Source organism: Protomyctophum parallelum (assembly GCF_964188405.1).
Source record: "Protomyctophum parallelum genome assembly, chromosome: 22".
NCBI classification, from domain to species: domain Eukaryota; kingdom Metazoa; phylum Chordata; class Actinopteri; order Myctophiformes; family Myctophidae; genus Protomyctophum; species Protomyctophum parallelum.
In genome coordinates this window covers 22,347,656-22,368,156 of record NC_139714.1, presented here as the reverse complement: position 1 = coordinate 22,368,156, position 20,501 = coordinate 22,347,656, and the positions used below count along the sequence as shown (strand labels likewise).

Below are 20,501 nucleotides of genomic sequence, written 5' to 3'. Positions count from 1 at the left end.
TGGGGTGGGGTGCATGGTCAATGAAATAAATCCACAATAAATTAAAAATATATATATTGTATTGTTTTATTTATTTTAATATGTGGGCGTTAAGGTGACAGAAAATGGGAGGGAGAGATTATCGGTATATTGCATGGCTGAGCTGAGGGAAGTAGGCTTTAATACTCTAGTGCTGGGGGGGCTAATAATAAAACAAATTTCTGTTACGCCTAATAAATATGCTGTATCACAGTATCGGCACCATATCCTGGTTAATTGCCTGTGTCAGTTTGCTCATGCATGTGGAGAGGGAAAGTAAAAGACACTTTTCCGCGTGAAAATGCGCGAAAATGCGTGTGCACGAGGCGCGTGCACGCCCATTTTGCGGCGCGCGCGCACCCCCTGCTGAACGTTCAGCACCTCCTATCTTCCGCGGAATGACTCTGACTTCTGTCTTTATTTTGGCAAAATGTGCTGTTTGGCTTCAGTAATAAGAAGACAAATGAAATATACAAAATTAATTTGATCATTATTCTAGCAAAATTTCATATACCGGTACATAAATCCAAATGTAGTCATTCTAAACCTTTCATTGTATTTGAGTTGTAGGCCAAGCAGTACATTAAAACAATTTATAACAAAAAAAAAAAATAAAGCTGCGAGAACTGTTGCTTTGTGTTCAATCTTAATGTTTTCTTACAATTTACAATTTAGGCATTTAGCAGACGCTCTTAATCCAGAGCGACTTACATTAAGCGACTTACATTTTCTTTCTGTAATCCCCTGGCTCTGATGTTGTATTAAAAAGTAAAAACTTTGTTGTTTGTCTTGTTTTGTAGCCTATTGTAATGTATTGTCAATTTGACTGTCATGACTGACAGCTACTGAATGGACCCCTAGATGGCAGCACCACTACACTATGCGATATGAACCGATCGTTCTTTAATGATCATCTGTTAAGATGCTGTTCATCAAACGCCAGGCTCTTTATTTCCTAATGCTGCCAATATTAAAATTGAGGGTTCCAGGGCAACCAGGATTTCACATAATTAGTGCACTGCAGCTAGTGAGCCAGAGGGATAGAACATAGGTGCGGCACCAGCTGTTGAGAGTCTGACATGCAGAACTCCACAAAAGATATCAAGTAACACTTACTCTGGTCTGACCCTCACCTCTGCGACTGCAAGGTCACTCTATCGCTTCTCTTCCTCCAAGGGTCACGGTTAGTCTCTGTAACGTGAGACTCTATGGTCAAAGGCGACTGAAGTAGACACAGAACACCCATACAGTTCCGGAACAGCGTTTTATTTCACACATGAAATGAATGGTAGACCTCACCCCCAGGGATGATGCCGGTGGGGCCAGAGCATGGTGACAGGGATGGGGGCATTCTTTTGTGAGCAACTTCATTTGAAACAGTAGGGTTTCCGTCAACCCAGCACAAGATACGTTCATTCATCCACCAAACATCTAATAACATACCAAACAGGTATGGCATTTAACCGTAAGCCTTGTACAAGTGCAGTTTCTTCAAGGCAACCATCAGGTCCCATGGGTGCTGAAGTTGAAAAGGGAGGCATCATGAATGGGGCTGCAAGTTCCTGCAACTATCGATTATTTTCATAGCAATTATTCTATTGATTACCTTTTCAATGAATTGAATAATTGAGGTGTTTTACAAAAAATAGAAGATCTACAAGCTGCCAATGTGTCGCATCACAATGCATTGTGAACCTTTAGATCTATTTTCTTTTATCAATTACTGAATCATTTTTTTTATAATGGATTAAATCGATGAGTTCGATTAACTGTTGCAGTCCTAATCCTGAACGGTCAGATGAGTGCGCCATTGTAAACACAGATAACAGGACATACAGTAGGCGTGTTGGGGTCTCCACAGATTTGCCATAGTTACAAGACAATGGTGTTCAGATAAAGCTAATGCCACAATTTCATTTTCAAATACAATCATGTGTGTATGGATGGATGGTTACTAAGTTCACACCACTGTCTCTCTGCCTCACTGTTTGAAGAGGGAGGCAGACAGCCTGACAAAAATAAAACAGTTGTAGCAAAAATAGCATTCCACTTCCTTTTAATCTAATCCTTACCCTTTTTCTCTATCTCTCTCTGTGACTATGGTCAACTGGGTTGAATTGTGTTGGACACACACCAGTACAGCCCACAAATCTCCACTCTGGGCTTGGACTGATATGTCAAATATAATAATTATATTTAGGGATCTGCATGGGCAATAACCAATTGGAATAGAATAAAATAAAAAGCATCTTACCTATAAAAAGCCAATCATTTGGAAAACACAGGTGCTTGCTTATAATCAAATCTCTTTGCTTCAACACAGATACTGTGTAAAGGGTGTGAACAATATACAGTATGTGGGTGATTAAACAGGTAAACTGTAGACATCCTGAACTTGGGATCTTATCATTGTAACTTGTAAGGTCATATATTATCACTGTAAGGTCATATATTGCTAAGTGGCTCTGATACCTGAGTAGAATCAGCGAGAGAGTGGTAAGAATTGTACAGAGTGCAGGCGATTTGGACGGATGGGTGAAGGAGAACAATGACATCATTCTCCTGCACAGCAAACTGTTATAGAGATGTAACAGGTGTTAACCATCAAGAGACTCACACATAAATACTATGGCCTAAAGCCCGATTTATACTTAGGCGTACTATGCGTCACTGGCACAGGAGGTCTGGTCACCAGAAGGTTCCCGGTTTGATCCCGATCTCGGCTACTACTGGTTTCATGTCGAAGTGTCCTTTAGCAAGATATTGAGCCGCTAACTGCTCCCTACGAGCAGGTCGGTGCCTTGCATGGTTGCCTCCACCGTCGATATGTGAATGTGAATGGGTGAATGTAATGCACAATAAAGTGCTTTGGATAAAGTCGCTACAGAAATGCAAATCATTTACCATTTAATTGAAATCGGTTCTTTTCAGCGAGCATTCATATGACAAAGTTTAAATTAAGCTTAACACACTATTGGGGAGGGCCACTGTTCATTGCTTGGTTAAAGCAGCATTCTTTTTAGGTTCTAGTTCTCAGGATTCTGTCTGCTGCCACTCTCCTCTTCATCTGCCTCCTCTTCATCATCCCCATCGTCACCGAACGTCTGCTCTTCCATGTTGGCGAGGGAGTGTGAGCGAGCCACCACCTGGGCGGCTAGGGAGGAGCTGAAGCTGAGCGCTTCTGAGCCGTGGAGTTCCGTCAGCCTGTCCATCACAGAGACGGCGGGGATCCGGAGTTTCAGGAGAGAGTCTAGCCCATTCTGCTCAGCGCCCTGCTCAGAGAGCCCGTCATATTGGTAGAGCTCGGCTCTCCCCTCGCGGTCTGTAAGCAAAGCACCTCCTGCCTCATCGCTCACCTCCTCCAGGCCGCAGCAGAACTCTGTCACCGGCTCCGCGTCGCTCTCCGTCTCTGTCGGGGAGAGGTCAGCCCTCGCCCTTGCTTCGTCCTCTTCCCTCTCGTTTCCCTGGGCGGATTCCAATAGGTGGTTTCCATCCTCGGCGCCTGTTCCTGTCACACCCTCAGAAGCTGGAGTGTCCAATGGTTCAGAGGGAGTCTGAGGGTCTGAACTGTCCTTACCCAAAGGCTTCACAGCAGCTAGAGGGACAGAGGAAGGCGTATGTCAACTTTACGAAGGAGTAGTATTATCACAGTGGATGATACAGTATGAGAGAGAGATGCATTATGGGTCAATGCAGACCTTGGTCGTTGAATAGCAGCTGTTTCCACTTCATCCTCTCCCCCTCGGATGCCCGGAAGCCCAGCACAGCTTTGAGCTCAGACAGGACACGACGAGACTCCTCTCTCTCACGCTTCTGCCGTTCTCGTTCCTCCGGTGACAGCATGTCACACCACGACTCTCGCCTTTCACCCTCTGATTCAGAGTCTGACACGTAGGCCTCGAACTCCTGGTTAAACACAAGGGGCAGGCAGGGAGGTCGATTATGACAATGGCCTATCGTATGTTACACAGATACAGACACAGACACAGGACGGAACACTCTCTCTCACCAGCTCCTCAGGCACAAGGTCCTTGTCCAAGATCAAGGGGTATGATGGTGTAGGGGTCGGAACATTGGCCATAGGAGCGGCACAGTGCTCCGCTTCTGTACCTGCAGGACAACATAATATGGTTATATATATATAGTATATTGTGTCCCTCTATCTTTCTCTCGTCGGTTTCTTGTCCTATATATTCTGAAGGAGCTACTTCCTCCATGACTGGGAATAGTCTCAAGGCAGGAAGAAGGAAGTCTATGCTAAAAATAACCTCACTGTAACCATGGAAACGTACAGACTGGGAGGAGAGGTGGGGGTGGATGGTATGTACAAAACAAATAGAAAAAACAAAAAATTATAGTTTTCCGTTTTCATGCATTGTATGTAGAAAGACGTTCCACGTTTAATATACATGCAAACAACATGGCTTGAATGGCCCACTGAAACATCACGGTGCTGCATGGCAGGGTTGTGTGCACGACACGTGCATGCTCGTATTTAGTAGTGGTTCTCAAAGTGGGGTCAAGGGAGCCCCAGCGGTCCCCGAGGAGTTCAAAGACTGTACAAATCACGGGTCCATCTGGTTACATTTGTACAGCCTCCGAGTCAAAATAACGTAGATTGGGGTCCCCGAGATACAACTGGGGGTCAATGGCCTAATGGGCATCAAAACGGGGGTCCGTACAATTAAAACGTTTGAGAACCGCTGCCCACCTGGACAGGAGCTGGCCCTTTTCAGCATGCGGTCCACCTGGCACATGGAATCGTCCCAGCAGCTGGCACTGGCCTGCATGTGCGGCTGAAGGTGGTGCAAACGATTACTCAGCTCCAGATAGCCCTCGCACGTCAGCTCCACTGGCTGCTTGGACACCATCAGCTTCTCCAGGTCATCCTCCAGGATGATCATCCTGACCACAATGGTGGAACAATGTTCATGAGAAATGCATTTTTGTTTTTGTACTTTTCTTTTTTTCCCACATTTTTATGGAAGTGCAGTATAGAGTACCGAAGTCCTGACGTCACATGTTCATTCCCTGAAAAATCAACGTCTCATACAGTAGAAGCATTGTGGTCCAAAAATAAACATACCGTCTTGGCGATGTAGTCGGGGAGGTGGCTCTGTATCGTTTACAATTACAATAGTGAGTCACTCAAATTTGATATTCTGTTTCTAGCAAAAATATTACTAATTCGCAGCAGTATTAGCATTTTCAGTATTAGCAAATTAACCACCCGTCCACCTCAGCTGTCGAACTATAGGATGTGTAAATTAGGTCTGACATTGGGTGCGCGTTGAGAGTGTTTAGGGACTCACTCGCTGAGCAACGCCTTCAGATGCAGCTGCAGGCTACGGATGGACGTGTGCAAGGTGTTGAGCTCTCGGCACTTCTCCCTGGCGCCGCCGGCCCTGTCGGAGCCCTGAGCGCGCGGCTGGGTCTCGAAGTAGCGGTGGAAGTCGTAGCTACGCTGCACCTCGCTCAGGCAACCGCCCAGGGCATAATGGAGGGGCTCGGTCACCGTGGCGATGGAACTGTACAGTACACCTTGAAGAGGGGCCTCCTCGCCGTCGGCCGCGCCCTCCGACGGCTCCTCCAGGCGATGCGGCGACAGCAGCAGGGCCAGTCGACGGAAGCACTCGGAGCTTTGCCCCACCCACAGTTGGAACAGCACCTACAGGAAGGCAAGTGACTGAACCACCACCACCTCTCTCTGCCGAGCTTTGTTTACATGTCCTGCATTTTCTACACATCGCCGCTGTCGGGCAGAAACCTTGTGTCTCCTCCATATTTCATCTTTTTAGTTTTTTGCCCGATGTTGTACTTTGTTGTATAACAGTGTTATAGCCGATAACATAGCATTATTTCTAAATGACACCTATAATCACTTGCCCAAGATAGGGGCGCCAGGGTGAAGGTCTGTCTGTGGGTTTTCATATATATTTAACCAATGAAAAGTATTAACAACAGTTTGTGACTATTATAAATAAAAACTACATTGGATCCATTAAAAAAAAACACAGCTATTTTATTAATTTATTGAAAAGTAATGGTTTTGGACATACAGGGTTTCCGCCTGACAGCGATGATATCCATGCCTTTTTCCCCCCCATTCCATTTCTAATGGCATTGCCTTTGAAATGCGCTTTTAGATTGCAAAGCCTCTCCCTCTGTACTCTTCTGTTTTCCTTTAGGTTAATGCCTCAGTGATCCTTACTTTCAGGGCGGGGAGGCTATAGTCATCGGTCAGCTCCTGGGCCTGTTCATCACCCAGATGCTCCACCCCTAGGCCTAGCCCTAGCTCCTTCAGAGGCACTGCAGACACATAGTTGTACACGTTGTCAATCTCAGAGTTCAGCGGGAATGTGGAGAGGAGTTAAGGACTCATCGCTTTCTGTGACAGGAATGTGTACAAATCTTCACAACACAGAGATTTTCTTTAGCTCATAGAACTATTGCTGTGCTCTCACATATTCAAAACCATATTCAAACGACACTTGAAACCCCTCGAGGGTACAGTAAAATTCTACGGTATACAACTATACATACAGTATACAGGACACTCAGGGGTGGGAAACCCAACGGCTAAGAAGCAAAATGGATAAAATGTTTGTGGCTAATCACTGAGAAAATTATTATCTATTAAACCACTTCAAACCACGTTATACTTTATCGCATAACAGTGTTGTGCAAAGAAATCTTAAAAATAGCATATATGCAAGCTCACAACACATCACACCACATCACATCAGGTTGTGAGCTTGTAGATATATTTTTACAATCGATTAAATGAATTGGTTCAATTAACTATTGCACCCCTAATGGACAATGTAAACTGTATACACACTGAAGCGCGTTCCACCAATATATCTCCCTGCCTAGGCCTAGAGTATGTCTGATGCCTTTACATCCAGTAAGGTAAAGGATATGCCTTGAGCATGTGACAGGTGGCTCTGCGTGAGGCTCTGAAGGCCGAGCGGAGAGCCCGGTACAGGGCCTTCCTGAGCCCGATCAGCTGCTGACCCCGTGGCACCGCCCCGGGCCCGGCCCTGCTAAAGGAGCTGGCCGCACTCACCCTGTCGAGCAAACTTGACAAGTGAAATGTGATACAACTGTGCAGACGTCCCAGAGAGGCAGAGAAACACACACAACACCGAACACAACACTAGAGACGAAATACAAGCCATTTGCGGTGTGTGACGCTTTAACATGCAACAGGTGTGCCCGTGCGACTGGCCTGTACTCAAAACTGTTTTATCATCTGAACAGAATTATGTGGGCCCTTTTTAAACTTAACAAGCAGACAAAACAAAATGATATAAACGTAATTAATTATGATTATTCAAATTAATTATGTTACGAAAATGCTTTACATATAAACGAACTAAAACATGATGAGTAAAACGCAAATGATAAAAGCACATGGAAAAAAACAGTCAGTCGGGTGTTCAAAAGTGTGGGGGGGATGAAATCACCTATCTGTGAGAGTGGGGGTGTCACGACAGTGTCACTCACAGTAAATGGTGCCATACTGATGATAAAATCTTTAGCATTTATCCATCAATCAAAACATTATTTTTCTATTTGTATTTATTTCCTTGCTTTTGGTTTAAATGTTGTTAACCAACATTTTCAAATTGATTTGGAAACGTTTCTGACAATATATTGGTCAAATAGGTGTCTAGATTAGAACATATCATATCGTGGCCTTCGTTTGGGAACACCATGGACAGTTTTTAAGATGCTTGATTTAGTATTTAGATATTTGATATTAATTTTATCAGACAAACCCATAGAGTATATATGAATAGAGAAGGCACCCAGAGGAAACCCTGAGGCGAAATGGACATAGTGGCCGAATGAAGGTATTGCAGCCTGGCCCCAAACACATGAACGCGCTGATCCGTTGACTATCATTGTGCACGTTCACGACGGCAGCACGCTCGTTCGCGTTCGTGCACGGTCAACGGCAGTGCGTTCATGTGTTTGGGGCCAATCCATCCCAGAATGCTCTCTGTTCCTACCCAAAAGGAGGAGTGAAATCGCCTCATACGCTTTTGAGCAACTTAATGCAAGTGGATGGAAGGAGAACTCGGGTGCCCTCTCTATTCATAATACTTTAAGGACAAACCCCATTAAAACTTCAAATTCCAAATTTAACCATGTGTTAGATTAATCGAAAACACCTGTCCTTGGTTCTGGGGACCCATGGGGATCACTTTTTTAATTTAATTTGTTTTTGAGAAGAAAACAAAAACAAAAAGAATCACATTGAAACGGAGCATACTACTTACAGGGTGAAGCCCCTGGAGATGACCTCTGTCTCCTGCACCAGACGCAGGGCTTTGCGTGATAGGCCAGTCAGAGCCTTGCTGTTCTGGACCAGCGTCTGGATCTCTGTGGCCCGCGTGTGGACGGTCCTCTGCATGCGGCCCTGTCGCCACAGACTGACACCCCTCAGACCCACCCAGCCCAGCACGGCGATTCCCCAGGGGGGCGCAGCCAGGGACCACAAGCCCTCAGAGGCAGAGCACAGGCCCAGCAACACTGCAGCCAGGCCCACCAGACCAGCCATGTCCCTGGATAAGTACAAGGACAGAGAAGGGAATGGTTTGTGTATAATCACTTTATTCAGAGGCAGTGAATTTGGACAGACGCTATAGTCTGTCTATAGAGTACAGGCATCACAAACAGGTTAGATTTAACTCACCAGGTGATTTAACTCACCTGGTGAGGATGTTATCCGATAATACAGCAGTGACACCTCATGTGTGAATGTCTGTGTGTATGTGAACAGTGTGTGTCTTTCTCTCTCCGTCCTATGTAGGTATAACTTTCTTAACCACATTATCCCTGGCATCCGCCCTATTTTGAAAAAAAGTTTAAAATGTTTATGAAATAAGTGAGTACAAGCTCATTGTAGCAATTATTTAGTTAGATGTTGTATGACAAAGCATATGGGTTAAAGTGGATCCGTTCGTACCATAGTGAGGGGTTTGCCAGAAGGCTAGGTCTGGGCAGGGCACTTGGGCGACTGGGAGAGCCAGAGGGTGAGGATCCCAGGGTCAGTAGGCTGGGGTCCAACAACTCTATCAGCTCCACATCCTCCTGCAGCAATACATCCTGGTCCAGGATACACCTCACCGAATACTGACCAAACACACTGTCCTATGAGGAGGGAAGAGGACTTGAACAGTCAAGATGCCTATATGTTCATACAGCAGATAAATCATATGGGGTTGGTTGATTTCATATGAAACAATGTTGCAATTTCATGATACCGATGCTTTTCTGGCACCCCAGTGTCAATTCAATAGTAAAACTTACCATCTGCTGCTCCAGCTTAGGAGATGGGGCATTCGGGTGAATCGGGATCCACCGCCACAGGGCATCGGCCAGTCTTCGTAGCCGTCCTCCCTGACAATCACAGAGAGGGACTGGCATTATGGTTATGGTTTATGGTTAAACAAACCAGTTTTCTCCATTTCAAAGCATGTCTCTTAACGTCATGAAAAGAAAGAAGGGAGTTTAAATGAGAAAACGTTGTCTAGGAGATGACAATTTCATTTAAGATCAGTGCTATACAGTTTTGCTCCACAGTTTTCCAGGTTGTCCCAGCAGAGGAGACTCACTGTACTCTAAACATTCCGGACAGACTCTCTAAACACCAACACACAGACCAATCGGGAGCGCTGCTTTTGATAATCCACCGCCATTTAAACGCATTCCGGACATACGTGTAATAAGGCTATTAGAAATGACGCAAGTGGTTATGCAAAAATATATGCCCAAGCAGTCTGTTGTAATCACGAATGGGCCCACTCACTAATCTGCTTAAAGTGTTTCTCCACAAGTATGATACATCTTGTTTAAAAGGAACTTTAAACTACTATGGCAGCTGCATCATAACATCCTGTTTCTGTCTGCCTCTGTAGTGCGTGTGCGTGTGCGCGTGTGCGTGTGTGTGTGTGTGTGTGTGTTACAGCCTACAGGAGAGGAGGAGGAGGGAGGCCTATCTTATTGATCCAGACTTGGCAGTCTGCACAATGACCCTTCTCTTAGGGGGGGGTTCATTAGTCAAGACTCTAAAGGCTGCAACCATATTGATTACAGATGGTGGCTACGATGCAGAACTAGCATCAACAAAACAATGACCATCGACATCAACAACAGTTGTTGGGTGTGTGCATGCCCTTGTAGTAAGTAGTCATTCTTCTCTCTAAAATATCAACGTGTCAAAAGCCTAGACTTGATATAAAACACAAAAGGCAGAACACACACACAAAGTGGTTGGTGCTCCCGTCCTGCTCTTTGGTATTGTGCTGCTGTGGCACAGGGAACACCCCAGACTCTTTGTGTTCCTTGTGTGATGGCTGGTCTCATATGTTGTCTGGTTATGGTTTATGTTGTGTTCTGTTCTCTTTTGTCCAATAGGATTGGGGAGCAGAGCCTAATCAATGAGTGGCTCGCACCTGGACCCGGGTGTCGACGCCCTATAGCCGTAGCCAGACCTACCAGACAGGCGCGGCCGTTTTCTCTGTCGGCCAGCGTCTTTTCCGGGACTGCCGCGGGGGCAAGCGTTTCCGGGAATCTAGCCGTCGCGGCATTCAGCCGTGTGGGTGGAGCTTCTTTTCCATCCACCAGCTGTCTAAAAACCCGGAAAAGACGCTGGCCGACAGAGAAACGACCGCGGCTGTCGGCTCAGGTCTGGAAACGCTGTATAAATGCCTGCTTCCCCAGTTCTGTTCTTTTCAGTTGACTTTTTGCACCTCTCCCACCATGCACCCTTTTCAACATTTTGGTTAATACATGCAACACTCACCCACTCTCTCTCTCTCTCACACACACACACACACACACACACACACACACACACACACACACACACACACACACACACACACACACACACACACACACACACACACACACACACACACACACACACACACACACACACACACACACACACACACACACACACACACACACACACACACACACACACACACACACCTACCTACCTCATCTGGGTATTTATGATTTATTCCTTGATTGCTTATTTTTTATTAAACTGCGTCTCCCCTGTTTTTTGTTGTGTACCTTGGCACCCCCTGCATAACAGTGAGAGAATGGAAACACCTGGCAAAGATCTTCTAAGGGAAAGTATGTCCGTAAGGGCCCATGTTGTTACGGCCATTATGTGAAAAGATAGATTGAGTGAGAGACCGTAATGCAGCTTGTTATGAATATAATATATACAGTATATCTTCATCACACTCACAGAATATCATGACTACAATATCTGGGGATGGGTGGGCGGGGGGGGTTGGCGGCAGCAGACAGCATGTATTAAGCAATTCTTACTAGGAATATAAGCAGACCTAAAATGCTGACTGTGGCTCAAATTCTGCACAGTCAAATCGACATAATACTATCAAAGCACTAATACGTGCACACATGCATGCACTCACACACAGCTGCATTTCAGATGGCCCACGTAAATTGTGTTCAACAATAAATGTGAAGATAACCAGTGTTGTCTGGAAAAACACACACACACACACACACACACACACACACACACACACACACACACACACACACACACACACACACACACACACACACACACTCTTGTTTTCAGGAAGTTAGACACAGAGGGACGAACCAAAAGCTTTCCTGTCTCATAGAAATCCCAAATCCTCAAACACTCCTCAGAAAAACAGGCTCACAGAGAGGAAGTATGACACACAGATATGCGGAAAGTTCCTGAACGAAGCCAATGCAACATTATTTCCTGTTGAAGGTGGTTTGTGTATGGTGGCGGTGGCGGGGTACTAGTGAACTCATGATCATCGGGACAATTCCTTGTCTGGATAGAGTTCGTCGTGGCCAGATCATCGGAAATCTCCGCATGGCGTCTGGTGGTGACATCTAAGTTCAATGTAGATGCTGAAACTGCGTGTGAGAACGTTCGCTAGAAAACCTACGCCAAGCCGAACAATCCTGAACCCCAATATGAAAAACTGCAATTAAGTCTTTGCAAGCCTTGTTTAATCAACAGATTGTTTCCACACATTTTCAGCAACAAAGGTGCTTGCTTGTCACCAGTCTCGAGAGATGAGCAAAGCATTTAGAGGCTTTTGAGTTGAGGACAGAGTCAGATTTTAGTTATAGTGCATAGCTATAGGTCATTAGTGTTAATTTAACTCTGGCACGTACAAGACTTTTCATCCTTTAACTACAGAGGTGCAGCACACATCCTGAACCAAATTGCACATGCATTGAACAGCTCAAAACCCAAACAGACCTTTTATTTTTCAACTTTTATTGATCCTGTATTTAAGGTTTGCTTGTTTGTTTTGTTTTCTGTTGTCCTTTTTCTTTGGGGTGATTTATTCTTGTACATTATACTTGTGGGGTTTATTAAGAGAAGCTGTTAATGCCACCACTTATTATTTCTCAACTCCAATTTGAATAATGCTTCTGTGAAAAAACCAATAAACAAAGTTTTAGAAAAAAAAGAAAACAGTACCACCACCACCACAAAATAACCCAGCAGCATTCTTAATTAAGGTGCATCATGTGAAAGACAGACATGATATGGGTGGAATTGGGTCTGGGGTAGATGCTACGGAAGAATTACCGTCCTAAGTTATGTTCTTGGTCAAATGCAATGTCTGCTCAATCTATTGAAACGATCGTACTACTTATCGATCATTGTGCGATAGATAAGGAGAAAAGAACATGCGGTTGATCAAATCTACAGCAAAATATCTTAATCTGTGCCATCGCTGCCATCCAGCCTAGTGTCCACTGATGGAAGTCAAGCATGTACACTAGTGTGCATTTTTTTGTACAGATGTGCTGATTCATCAATAACTGATTTAAATACTACTGCTGCGTAATTGGAAGGTCCCTAGAACACCTGGGCTCAAAGAATGGAATGAGGAAATTAAATTCACATCATATGAATATATGTTGGGCAGGGTGAATGGGGAAAGTAAAATGAAAGAGCCTTGGGACGAATTTTGGATATATATGAACCTTAAATGATCTCTGTTTTTATTTTGTATTGTTTTGTTTCTTGGACTGGCTGTTTGGGAATTTTGTAATGTTGCTGCTGCATTGTATTGTAATTGTACTGTACATTCGAATTATAAATACTATCCATCTTCCGCCTCACACAGCCCTGAGGCAGCACTGTAAATGAGCGAAAGCTTGGGTATGGCGAGAGGTGGGGTGGGGGTGTTATGGAGTGGAACTCACTGAGGTTTTGGGGGGAGCATCCTGATGAGAAGTTTGGTCTTCCTCCTCCTGTGACCCTGATGGACATGCCTCAAAGTCTGTGTGGCCTAGATCGTGCAGGTAGTGGAAAAGAGGAGAGTTCTGCAGAGATGGAGAGACAGAGAAACGGGAACAATGGTGATGTTTTTTTACAGATGGACAAGAGAGGGAGGAGAGAGATGGACAGACAGAGATGGAGGACATAAGCAGAAGTGGGGATGATTGTGCCAGATGGATGGAGGGTGTGGCGTGGAGAGAGAAAATGTGGAGATTAGACATCAGTGCTGCCAGTCCCACTACAAATGCACACAGGTTCAGTATCAGCCGATATCAAATCTCCACTGTCTCTCACATGCTGCGCTTGTGATGTTCATGTATAACAACTGGCACACAGTCTCAGACACACACATTTTGCTAAGACTGTGTTTTCTGCCCTGCTTCTACAACCCGCCATTGCTTCCTTCCTTCCGCCAGGCATCTAATCTAATTACAGTTACATTATTTTTTGAGAAAGCAAAAGACACATACAGTGTCCCTTTCCAGCTAGTTTGAGACAGCTGCGGCATTTTGTCCATTGAAGACATTATAGATTGAACAACAGAGAAGGTTCAGTAAGCAAGTAGCTGAGTGTCATACTAAATTATAAATAGCCAAATAGAAGAAGCATTTACAAGTTGACCGAATGATGTCTGACCGAGATCGATCTTTGCCAGATGGCAGATGCTGAATCTTCGTGGCTGAGAAAACAGCTGTGTATGCATCTGGACAGATGTACAAGTAGTAGTAGTAAGTAGATGGATACCTTATGCACGTTGCTGCAGTAAAGCTGATGATTACTCACTTCCATTGTCAGACGAAATCAGACAGCATCTTAATTGTCACCGTTCAGATATTACGTTATTTATTTTTTCCTGACAAAACGACGCAGAGGACCCATTGGTCCCCACCCCACACAGCTCAGCCTCTGATGATGATGAAACACCCAACAACACAACACGCAGCCACAGCCCACTAGCCCTGCAGTCAACCTCAATGCCACCAAAGCAAAAAAAGGAACCAGCCACATTTGTGCCACATGTGTGTGTGTGTATCATCAATACAGACAGTGGAACAAGCCAAACAGAACCGTACGGGAAGGCTATTGTGTCTGCTAAGCTACCTGGGTTTAGCTGCCTCATTCAGCACAGCCACAAGATGTCACAACCAGCAACCAGACAGTGACACTGCTATTAACATGTTATAACAAGTGCACACAATGACAAACATGCTCAAATCAACACCCGTGGTTGTAACACGAACCTCAAATACCACATCTTCATCGAACTCCTCAGTCATTGCTCTGCGCCATCTATACACACTACTGTTCTGGCATTCTGTAGTCGATAGAATAACAAGTTGGAGTCTTGGAGCCGCTGCTGCTAGCTATTGCTAGCTGTGTTTAAACCTACAGGACAGATGCTAATGTTAAACTACAATTCCCACAACCCCCCCGGGAGAAATATGGTGACGAGCAGGGGCGCCCCTAGTGGCCATTGCTGCTCTGCTGCTCCCATCCATAGTCCAATCCATAGACATGCCTTATATCTATGGCAGTGGTTCCCAAACTTTTTCATGTCAAGGACCCCCAAAATGTTGAAAATTATACTCATTAGCCTGTGGGCCCCCTATTTGGAAATACATGCCAAGGACCCCCATATGAGAAGATTTGTATGGCTCTAGGGCCCCCGGTTTGACTGACCTGAATTAGGCTACGGGCCCCTATTTAATGGCATGTCTATCTCTGGGACCCCAATACAGCAATACATATGGTAAAATCAAACTTACCGTAATTTAACTCAGAGAGTGTACAAATGGGTCCATTTGGTTACAGACCCATAAGGGTCCATTTGGTTTCTAACTATCATTTAGCTGGGGACCTCCTGGAACTCCCTCAAGGACCCCTGAGGGTCCCCGGCCTGGACCCCACTTTGGGAACCATCTATTCTATGGTCCCATCGAAGAGCCAGGAGCACGGTGGCTGGTAAAAACTACACTTCCCAGAATCCCCCCTCCCCCCCCCCCCCCCTATCCTCGTCCTTCCTCGAAGGGTGAATTCTGGCATGGTGACTGACAACAAGCACGCAGAGCGCACCCCTGGTGGTCGAAGGAGGGGACTGCCGGGGTCCCACCGCCACCGACCGAAGAGCCAGAGGGAAAGGAAGCAGCGCCGTGGCTGAAAAACTTGGGGAAAATGGACAAAAGTAACACGCGTATAGGATTGATTCATGCATCCGTCGTCGGAATGAGGGGAAACCGCTGTGGATAAGTAAGATCACGTCGCGGTGGTGGTGTGTTCCACTGACTGACAATGCTGTCGAAGAGGGAAAAAACACCGAATTCCTTGCCTTTCCATTGAAAGTAAATTTTACTCATGGAGAACGGAGCAAGTCGGGAGTCATGAGCACAGGTTTGTTTCCTGGGGCTGGGGGGGTGCTGCTAAGTTAGCGAAATCGTGCTTTGCAAAGTGTGTTTTGTGTGATTATTATAACGACAATAATGTTTGCATTTTGGTGTGTTTTACAGAAAATGAAGGGGGGGAAAAGCTACACTAAATTCTAGCCCGACGTTAACTTTTGGGTCTATTTTTTTCCTTAGTTATAACCAGAGTTAATTACTGTTTTTCTTAATGATAGCTTTCAAAAGACATCCAAGAGAGAGGATGAGCTCGACCTCAATCTCGGTGCATACTAAAAATAATCAAATCAACACAATGAATTTGATTCCGTTTTCATATACCCCTTTGCAGCCAGTGTCAGGGGGCAAAGGGGGGGAGATGTTTCCTTTGTCTTTAAAACATCTGCCCTGCTGTTGATGCAACACACAAAAGTTATAAACCAACTCGATCATAACATCTCGCAGTCGCAACAGTGTTATAATGGACGTTTATCGGGCTGAAACGGGGTTGTTTCATTGAGTGAGTGTTTATGTAGCCTATGTATGCATGCACCGTTTTACACAGTTCTTTTTTTTCCATGGGGCATGAGCGTTTCTGTGTCATTCAGGTTACGGGAACATCCGCTCGATGACTCCGCTTCTCGTGCTGTCGACGAGACGACAGTTTGATCCATGCAGTCCAGTGACTCCAGTCAGTGTACACAGTAAAATCCTCGGTGTTAATATTTGACTCCGAGAGTGTACAGAATCAGATGTAACAATTTGCCTATATATTATGGACACTAAAGAGTTACAGTAGGCTACTGGCTGGGATTTTACTGTGTGTGTAAATATCGGAAAATATAAGGCCTAAAATATGACTCCACTGGCACTAGGCCATGCCTGCCATAAACTTGTCATAACATTTGCATCATATTAATGAACCGAGAGAATATGAATGGTCCATACTTCATGAATAATCTCCTGTAAACTACACAGTACACCATATCAGACACTAGTAGAGATATATGGTAAAAGGTATATGCAGTCACCTCAACAGTTGGCAGGTGAATTCGATGTTGCATCTGACTGTAATTCATATATAGCACTCCTAAATAGTGTGAATGCTTTCTCAATCTGCGTTTGTAATCCAATTATCCCAAATATAGTGTGAATCCTGCTTCCATCGAAAGATGCTTACTGCACCACCCAATACTCAACTGGGCAAGGCATTCATAGGCTAATTTCATTATATACTGAATCAATGTGGTTCTATGAAGAAGATGTGATCTAGTAGTAGGCTCACATTTACAAAGTTAGCATTAATTCGACAGCACATCATTTGACAGCACAGTCTCTGGATATTTGATTTGTATCCACAACCTAACTTGTTCAGAATGTGAATAATATGCACACATTCCCATTTGCCTTTTTATTTCTCTTTTTTGCTACATTTGTCCCATGTGACCCTAAGAATCACCCTTTGACCCTAGACTGAATGACATCTTGCAGCTGTCCATATGTCTTATATGTTATATTGTTTTGCTGCTGTGCTATTTTCTTTTTTCATTCATGTGTTGGACAGCAATGTGCTTGCATGTGAACATACTTGGCCAATCCACAGATTCTGATTGTAAATGTCTTCTCTGTTTCCTGCAGGTGTGAAGAAGCCTCCATTGGCTCCCAAACCTAAACTCCCTGCTGCCACCAAACCCTTACCCCCTCCCATTGCCCCTAAGCCAGGCCTTTTCCCTCAGCCCTCCATTGTGTCACAGCCTTCCCCTGCTGCTCAGAAGAGAGAGAAACCTGCTCTTGCACCCAAACCATGCATCCCCAAGCCTTCTGCCTCACTCCTGTCTCTTTCATTCCCACCCACCAAACCCAGTGTGCCCAACATCACATCTCAGGAGCACCTGGATGCTCCAGGTGACAGTCTGTCCCTCCTCAACTCCAAAAATGGGATTTTATTTGAACCTGAAACTTGCGATTTAGACTATGTCATCCCCACCTGCTCGTGTGGGCTCCAGGATTGCTCCCAGTGTCAACACATGGGCAACGGGAATGTCACAGATCTTGGGAACGACCTGCACAGCAAACCCTTGCAGAATGGGAATTCTACGGAAGACTGTGGACTTGTGACTCAGCCTTGTGAGAAATCAGATGGCCGGGAGGAGAAAGGGGGTTTGGAGGGAGATGGAGATGTGACCAACAACCGCCTCCCTAAGCATAAAGACAAACCCCAGAGACAGAAACACCTCGACAGAGGACCAGCGAATAGGGAGGTGCTCGGGACCGAGGCTCAGCAGCAGGCCAAAGCATCAGAGGTATTCAGATACAGTGAAAATACTACAGGTCAGTCATTTAAGGGTGCAAAGGCTGATATTGCAAAATGTGACCTGCAAACCGATGCCTCAGTCACGGAAACAACAACCCAAGACTCTAAAGCAGCGTGCTTTGCCGCAGATAGCGACATCACCTCCCCGATTCGGCCTCGTTCACAACTGGCTCTCCCGCCGACCTCCTCTGAATCCTCTCAGGTATACACTAGTGAGCCTGACTGCTGCGATCCCCACATAGACAGTACACCTTTCACTAGGGCTGATGTGCAGGTCCCTGCAGCCCCGTGTAAGCCTCTGCCAGTCCCTCATCCACGTAAACCCAGGAAACCGGCTCTGGTCCGGCAGGATGGCCTGGAGGGCAGTGCCCAGGAGGGGGTGGCAGAGGAGCGTGCACAGGGACCCGAGGCTGAGGAGGTGGAGGGGACGTCAGCTTTCGCTGGCCTGTCTCTCGGTTCAAAGAGAGAGGAGCTCAGCCAGGGTTCTGTAACCTCTGTTGATAGCCCTGAACCGCCACAAGCTCCAGGCCTGGCGGAGGACGAGCCCGATGCCCCAGTGCCCCCTCCTCGACAGACTTCCCTCTCGCCCCGTCTTCACAGAATGCCCTACACATCCCCCTCCCTCAACAGGAACGCCTCCCACTCGCTGGACCTGCTCTCTCGACCAGAACCTAATGCTCTGACCCTAAAAAAAGAAGGGGCAGAGCAGAGGGTGGAGGATTACGAAGAGGACGGTTATGGGGATTTCGAGCGCTACCCTATCGCGCATAGCCTCCCCAAACAGATCAAACTGGCCTGCCACCCACCATTGGCCAACGCCAGGAAGGCCTTCTCTGCTGAGGAGCAGTCGCCCAGGGCGCCACCCAGGAAACCCCAGAGGCATAGCCTGCCGGCCCCCCCACCACCTTTCCTATACCCCCCTGCACCACCGCATGCCAGCACTCCTATGCGGGATCTTCCCCCGCCGCCCCAGGAGAGAACATCATGGCGCTTCCGTAAGCCTTGCGTGACGTTCTTCAGCAGGCAGATTCCAACCAGGAGCAGCGTCCCTCCCCAGGGCAGAGCTCCACTTCTAGGGAACAAGCAGAGGGCGCAGTCCTTCTCTGCGGCCGACCTGGCGATCCGTGGCGAACATCAGAAGAGGAGTCTGTCCTTCCGGAAGCTGCTGGAACTCAGGCTGTCAGTAAAGGTGCTGCCAAAGCTGTTGGCCAAGGGAGGTCAGTCTCTGGACTGCACCAGCGTGGAGTCGAGCACGGGGGATAAAAACCCGGACCGAACTTCTGGCAGCACCGGTGACGATAACAGCTGTGGGGAGGAATCTGTGGAGTATGAGAACGTGCCACTGTATGAGGAGATACCGGAGTATATGAACCTGCCATTTCACGGTGCACGGCCCGGCTGGCCTAATGACCTAGATGACGCAGACATCTATGAGGTGCAAGACCCCTATCGGCGATCCCTGGGCAATGAATATGATGGGTAGGGTATTTACGGCATATTTGGAATGTGTGCATGTTTAACTTTTCATGTAAATGTCTTCCCCAGACACCCTGCTACTCTTTCTTTTCCTTTTCAATTAACAATAAGATTACAACGTTGCGTTTGTAAAACTTTGTATCTTGTTTTGTAGCATTGTGTCTTGTGTTGATGGTGACTCAGGTTTCAAAGAGGATGTAGCCTTAGAGATCAACGCATCCTCCCAACAATTTGTCGCCTAAAGCAAATAACTCAGTCATGCCATCACTTTGTTACTTATTGTTACCACAGAATAATAGGCCAAGAGTCCCAGACTGAGAGTATGTCGTCTGACTAATGACCTTTATGAATGAGTTTCCTGGGAAAGCGAGAGACGTATTTCTAGAACAATACCACATTGATATAGGTTGGTGTATTGTGCACGCTGTGTGTGCGTTTTGTACGTTAACCTGTGGTTGAGTTAATGTCGGCCGAGGCCTGGCCTCTATTCACCGCCCCAAACCGTGTTATTACCCAGTGATTCCAGGTATCCTGTAACTACAGTGTGGGAACCATTGTGTGCTATATTGGCTTTAGTGTGGGTGGTATTTTAAGTGGAGGGTGAAAGTTAGCCCATAAGCTAGCAGCATAGAATGTTGAATAGAGCATTGATGTGCGGCAGCAGGTTGGGCTGTTTTCCTGTGGGTTATTTTCAGTGGCCAGGGCAGGAAATGTCTGAGAATCGCAGAAACGCCACACAGCACTCTAGAACAGAGAAAATAAACCTTCCACCAACCAACCACTAACGGGAGTCCGTTGCTCCGGACTCCCGCCCTCTCGGTGTGTTCGGCCTCATCTTAACCTCATCTTTCTATTTTCCCCCTCTCTCTCTTTCTCCCTGTGAGAAAGTTTGAAAGCTAATGGCCCCTCGTCTATTCCATTCCAACCAGGTACATTAATGAGTCTGCATGGGGGGGGGGGGGGGGTGGTTCTGGGG

The 20,501-nt window shown here is 46.1% G+C and overlaps 2 protein-coding genes across 3 annotated transcripts in view; one reads left to right on the top strand and one right to left on the bottom strand.

Annotated features, from left to right (window-relative positions):
- Nucleotides 1-1,275: 1,275 nt before the first annotated feature.
- Nucleotides 1,276-14,739, bottom strand: vezt (vezatin, adherens junctions transmembrane protein). 2 transcript variants are annotated; one of them, XM_083757672.1, is made up of 12 exons: nt 14,602-14,739; nt 13,285-13,404; nt 9,340-9,429; nt 8,996-9,180; nt 8,307-8,591; nt 6,943-7,100; nt 6,230-6,378; nt 5,331-5,686; nt 4,730-4,923; nt 4,028-4,128; nt 3,717-3,924; nt 1,276-3,613 (listed from the first exon to the last, which is right to left on the bottom strand). In XM_083757672.1, the coding sequence occupies exons 1-12, from the start codon at nt 14,635-14,637 to the stop codon at nt 3,045-3,047; spliced, it is 2,451 nt and encodes an 816-aa protein (XP_083613798.1). In that variant the 5' UTR covers nt 14,638-14,739; the 3' UTR covers nt 1,276-3,044. The 2 variants fall into 2 exon arrangements, with proteins under 2 accessions (XP_083613798.1, XP_083613799.1); XM_083757673.1 differs by having other exon boundaries at nt 6,943-7,088.
- Nucleotides 14,740-15,475: 736 nt separating this feature from the next.
- fgd6 (FYVE, RhoGEF and PH domain containing 6) overlaps nt 15,476-20,501 on the top strand; it is a 21,882-nt gene continuing 16,856 nt past the window's right edge. The window contains exons 1-2 of the mRNA XM_083757668.1: nt 15,476-15,748; nt 17,374-19,528. Of these exons, the coding sequence (XP_083613794.1) occupies nt 15,739-15,748; nt 17,374-19,528 (2,165 nt within the window). The 5' untranslated portion in view covers nt 15,476-15,738. The remainder of the gene's footprint in view (nt 15,749-17,373; nt 19,529-20,501) is intronic.

Excerpts from the sequence above, each read along its gene's own strand:
- vezt (XM_083757672.1), bottom strand. The coding sequence starts at position 14,637 with ATGACTGAGGAGTTCGATGAAGATGTGGTATTTGAG. Across the intron at positions 13,405-14,601 it reads ATGAAGATGTGGTATTTGAG|AACTCTCCTCTTTTCCACTA; the intron begins GTTCGTGTTACA and ends CCATCTCTGCAG. Across the intron at positions 7,101-8,306 it reads ATCTCCAGGGGCTTCACCCT|TTTGCTCGACAGGGTGAGTG; the intron begins GTAAGTAGTATG and ends TCACTTGTCAAG.